The 5,075-nt window shown below is 53.5% G+C and overlaps 1 protein-coding gene across 1 annotated transcript in view; it reads left to right on the top strand.

The window, feature by feature from the left end:
- RAB11FIP5 (RAB11 family interacting protein 5) overlaps window positions 1-4,551 on the top strand; it is a 25,168-nt gene extending 20,617 nt beyond the window's left edge. Inside the window, exons 5-6 of the mRNA XM_029963720.1 lie at window positions 744-933; window positions 1,563-4,551. Coding sequence (XP_029819580.1) covers window positions 744-933; window positions 1,563-1,772 — 400 coding nt within the window. The 3' untranslated portion in view covers window positions 1,773-4,551. The remainder of the gene's footprint in view (window positions 1-743; window positions 934-1,562) is intronic.
- The last annotated feature ends 524 nt before the right edge of the window (window positions 4,552-5,075 follow it).

The following is a 5,075-nucleotide window of genomic DNA, read 5'->3' on the forward strand; positions in this document are numbered from 1 at the left end:
TGCCCAGGTTTGCCTGTTCCTTGGATCTTTCCATCCCAGGGATGGTGCCCTGTTCCTTGCAGGAAGGTAGAATCAGGTCACTTCTCTTTCCATCCTGCTGAAAAGCAAACGGACTTTGTTTAAGCCCAGAAAAAAACCTTTTGGGTGAAGAGTGAGGCAAAAATAAATGAAAATGTTAATTCCCCCTTAACTGACTTCTCACTCTCTGTTTTGGCCCAGTGGAGAGGGACAAATTCTGTGGTGGCTTCCAGGCAGGAGGAGCCCAGCTCTTGGGCTGGAGCATCACTGAAGCATCAGTGGTGACCCCCCACTCTAATTTTGGGGGCTGCTGGACAAAAAAATGCCCTTCTGGGCATCCTCTGATCACACTGCACCTGGGTTTGATCTTCCCATGGGCACCAACACCCAGCAGGCTGTGGGAGTTTTGACCCACAGCATTCCCAGTGTGGAGTGAGCACGGTGTGGACGCAGGGCCTGGTCTGTGTCTCAGCCAAACACGTGTCCTGGGGCTCCTGTTCTCCTTTCTGGGTGGAAATTGCTCCATGGGCTGCCTGCTCCACAGGGCGCTGCCTCTCCTCACTCTCTCCTCGGAGCAGGAGAGCTTTGGGCAACACAACCACAGGATTTAGGTGTGTCCAAAGTTTCCAAGTGGGTTCCATCCCTGTAAAATCCACAGGGAGGGGCAGCAGTGTCGCTCCCCAGCTCGGGAGGGTGTTATAACTGCCCCACCTTGTTCTCCCCAGTCCCCACCCGGTGAAGCCCATCAGCGCCGCGGTGCAGGAGGTCTCTGCTGAGAAGAAGCAGCAGCACAGGTCCAGCCTGACCTCAGCACTGAGCAATGGCCTGGAGAAGCTGAGGACAGTCACCACGAGCAGCGTCCAGCCCGTGGCCCCGACCTCCCACCCGGAGAAAACGGACTCCAAGAAGTTAAAGGTAGGAACCCTCCGCCTCAGAGGTGAGAGCTGCGCCCACACCTGCTCCAGGTGTCCCACAGCCGGGGGCACAGGGGCAAAGAGCTGGTGTTGGAGGAGGTAGAACAGGGTCCTGCCACAGGGTGAGTAATAATCCTGGATCCTGGTAGCTCAGGATGGATGTCAGACTGCCACCAGCCTCCCTTCCTCTGTGACCTGGTCTCTGGACCTTCTCACCCTGTCGTTGTTCTCCCATTGCTTGCTTTGGTTTGGGTTTTTTTATTGTGCAGTGTGTGAGTGAATCCCTGGTTATAGAACCATGGAATGGTTTGGGTTGTAATGAACCTAAAAGACCATCTTGTTCCAACCCCCTGCCATGGGCAGGGACACCTTCCACTAGACCAGGACAACCCTGCTACACCCTTTGTGGTGCCACAGGTAGTTCAGGTTGTGGGTTATGAGTTTCTCAGCTTTTCTGGGGTGAGGTCTGGGTGGGTCCTGCTTCCCTGCGATGCTCCAGCCTTTCCAGATTTGGAAAGAAGACAGACACAAAAATAGGATTGCTCTGGTTGTCGCTGCCCCCTGCAAACGTTAAAGGGAGCGGGGATGTTAATTTGACTCACTGGATGTTCCTCTTGGTTTCTACCACAGGATCCCACCGTGCCGGACCAGTCAGCCAAGTATTACCACTTGACCCACGACGAGCTCATCCAGCTCCTGCTGCAGAGGGAGATGGAGCTGAGCAAGAAGGAGGAGCACATCCATGAACTGGAGAACTACATCGACCAGCTGCTGGTTCGCATCATGGAACAGTCTCCCACGCTCCTCCAGATCCCACTGGGGGAAGGCAACACCAAGTAACCTCTGCCCAGAGACCAGCAGCACTCGCCTAGAGCACTTCTCCAGTAACCATGCTGCAAACATCCCTGCACTCCCCCCTCCTCTTCCAAGAGGGCTCCAGTGGCTTCCGTTTGCAGAGTTTAGCGGGAAAGGTTGTCTGCTCCTTCCCAGCCCAAGCTTCTCCCAGCTCTGGCTCCAGGGAACTGTAGGGTGGATGATGGGCAGTCGTGCACCCTATGGGGAGGAGCAGGGCCCTCCACCTGAGGCAGATTCCACCTTAGGTTCCTGTCCTTGTGACCAAGTGCCATCTTCTCGGGCGCTCACCCTGCCAGTGCTTTAAGTGGCCCATGGACATTTGAGAGCTGGAAACCACCTCGCCCATGGCTTCATCCTGCTGCTGCTGCTCTTCTGCCCACACTCTTCCTCATCTCTCTTCTGAAGTGGTGTCCCCTGGCTGGAGGATGATGTTGAACTGGTTGAGGACAGCGGGGATGTCTAAACCCAGGAAGGCTCTCCCAGCACGTTAGTGACTGCAGAGCAGGGCTGTTGTTGGATGCCTCCTCCCCTTCCTGCCCTATTTACCCCCCAGGATGAAGGGTCTGTGTCTGAAGAGCCAGCTCCAGTTTGTGCCAGTTCCTGACTGCTGGGAGGTGCTACACAAAGGGACAACAATGGAGTTGGAGGCCATAAAGGACTTGATCCAATGTCACTGCCTGACCATGAGCTGTGTTGGCTCCTTCACTCCGTGGGTGCAGAGTGGTGATGCTGCCTCAGCTCCTCAAAACTCAGCTTGCAGCATGGAAAAGTGATGGTCTGTGCACCATGAGGGCTCCAGGAGATCTTCCTGCTTCCCACCCAACCCATCCCCAGCCTGGCTGTGCCTCGAGGGGATTCCTTTGTGTATAAACCACAGCTCAATTTTCTACTGGGTATCCCGTGGGAATTGCTCTCCACGGCTTTCCCCACCGTTGGCTCTGTGTTGTCTTTCCCAACCCAACAGGAAAATGCCACTGGACCAAAGCTCATGGATGTCTGACCGTCTGGCCGCCTCTGCATGACATCCTGTGGGATCAGGCTCCCACCAAACACTCCCTGTCCCAGCTCACATTCCAGGAATCCTGGCAGACCCCCTTCCAGCCACTGTTAGTGCCAAGCACCTCTCCAGCTGGATCACATCCACATGCCAGTGTTGGATCTCTTGGGCCCAGCTCTGCTGGGAGCTGAGTGCTTCCAGCTGCTGACCATGGAGTGACCATCCAAAGGGCTCTGATTTATGTAGTTTAATGAGAATCCAGCACAGATTTGAGTTCAGAGGTGCTGTGGAAGAGGATAGAAAGGATGTTGCTCCATCTCTCATCCTGTCAGGATTTTGTCTAGAGAAGTGATGGAGGGTTGGTTGGTGTGGGATTTGAGCTGTCTTGGCATGTAAGGCATCTTCTCCCTCTTCTGTATCTCCCAAAGTTACTGGATTCTTTTAAAACCTCCATACTCTTCTCTCCTTACTTCCATGTATGCCATGACTTTGAAAAACTGTGCCTTTTGCCATAGGACAGTAGCAGTTTCCTACCCAAAAAGGCTCTGAAATCCAATTCTCATTTCCACACAACCCATCTGGGGACAGGTTTCTCTTCTGTTTTCCCGCTCATCCGAAAAAGTGAGTTTATTTTTACATGCAGAGCCTTCCCACCCCTGTGTGCAGGTACTTTGGGTCCTTGGCAGGAATTCTGCACAGGAAGCTCATGGGACGTGGGAGGCAGAGAGTTTAGGAGATGACATGGGGAGGAAGAGCAGGCCAAATATTCCAAGACAAAATACAGCTGGATAAAGACAGTACTGGGTCAGGAGAGAAGGAGATTTGGTCCTGTCTAGTTAAACCATCATATGAGGGGGAGGATTTGTCACCTGGGAAGGTACCAGCCATGAACTTCCAATTCCTGCCTGCCATGGCCCCTCATATGGAATAATCTGAAGGTTTGCACTTCTCTACCTGTTCCTCTTGTCTTTATGTTCCTCCTCCCTTTGTGTTTCTGGGATAAGACGTGAGGCTCAGAAAGAAGATGCTTCTCCGGTTTTAGAAAGTCCCAGAAATATTTCTCTGCCTGTAGGATCAGATCCCATGGCCTGAGCACCACATTCCCTTTCTGAGTGCCCAGAGAAGCTCTTCCTTTGAGCTGAAGGCGGGCAGGGAGGAGTTGTGGGCAGCTGGAATGCAGTCCAGCCTTGGAAAAGCAGCACGGCACGGCACAGGAACGAGGGCCGGGAGGAGGGGCAGGTGTAGCTCAAGTGGGCATTAATAAGGGGGAGGAGCAGAGCCAAAATCTCACACGAGAATCCCACACTGGCTCCCCACTCCCTAAAAAACATCTGCTTCCTTGGAGCTCTCCCCCGGCAGCGTTGGCTCTGCAGGTGCTCCCCACACACAAGTGCCAATGTTCCTGAGGATCTCACTGCACCTCCTCCCTGCCTTCTCCCCTCCTCTTCCATCGTGTCTCACCACTTCCCTCAGCCCCCTCTGCCTTACTCAGCTCTGCCTTTTGTCGCTCCAAAGCTTGAATGTTTTGCACTCGAATATCTGAAGTTACTCTCAGAGCTCAGCAGGCGGTGCCGGGGGTGCAAGAGGTGCTTCCCCATCTCCTGCCTTTCCAGCAATAGGTGCTTCCCCATCTCCTGCCTTTCCAGCAATAGGAGCTTCCTCACCTCCTGCCTTTAGAGCAATAGGAGCTTCCTCACCTCCTGCCTTTAGAGCAATAGGTGCTTCCTCATCTCCTGCCTTTCCAGCAGTAGGTGCTTCCTCCATATCCTGCCTCTCCAACAACAGGAGCTTCCTCGTCTCCTGCCTTTCCAGCAATAGGTGCTTCCTCCATATTCTGCCTTTCCAGCAATAGGTGCTTCCTCATCTCCTGCCTTTCCAGCAATACCTGCTCCCTCCATCCCTTACCTTTCCAGCAATAGGTGCTTCCTCATCTTCTGCCTTTCCAGCAATACCTGCCCCTTCCATCTCCAGCTTTTCCAGCAATAGGAGCTTCCTCACCTCCTGCCTTTAGAGCAATAGGTGCTTCCTCATCTCCTGCCTTTCCAGCAATTCCTTTTCCCTCCATCCCTTACCTTTCCAGCAATAAGTGCTTCCTCACCTCCTGCCTTTAGAGCAATACCTGCTCCCTCCATCTCCTGCCTTTCCAGCAATAGGAGCTTCCTCATCTCCTGCCTTTCCAGCAACAGGTATTTTCTCAAATCCTACCTTTCCAGCAATAGGTGCTTCCTCATCTCCTGCATTCCCAGCAATAGGTGCTTCCCTGTCTCCTGCCTTTCCAGCAATACCTTTTC

This window comes from Manacus vitellinus, unplaced genomic scaffold (assembly GCF_001715985.3).
Source record: "Manacus vitellinus isolate BGI_N305 unplaced genomic scaffold, ASM171598v3 scaffold_61_pilon, whole genome shotgun sequence".
Taxonomy (NCBI): Eukaryota; Metazoa; Chordata; class Aves; order Passeriformes; family Pipridae; genus Manacus; species Manacus vitellinus.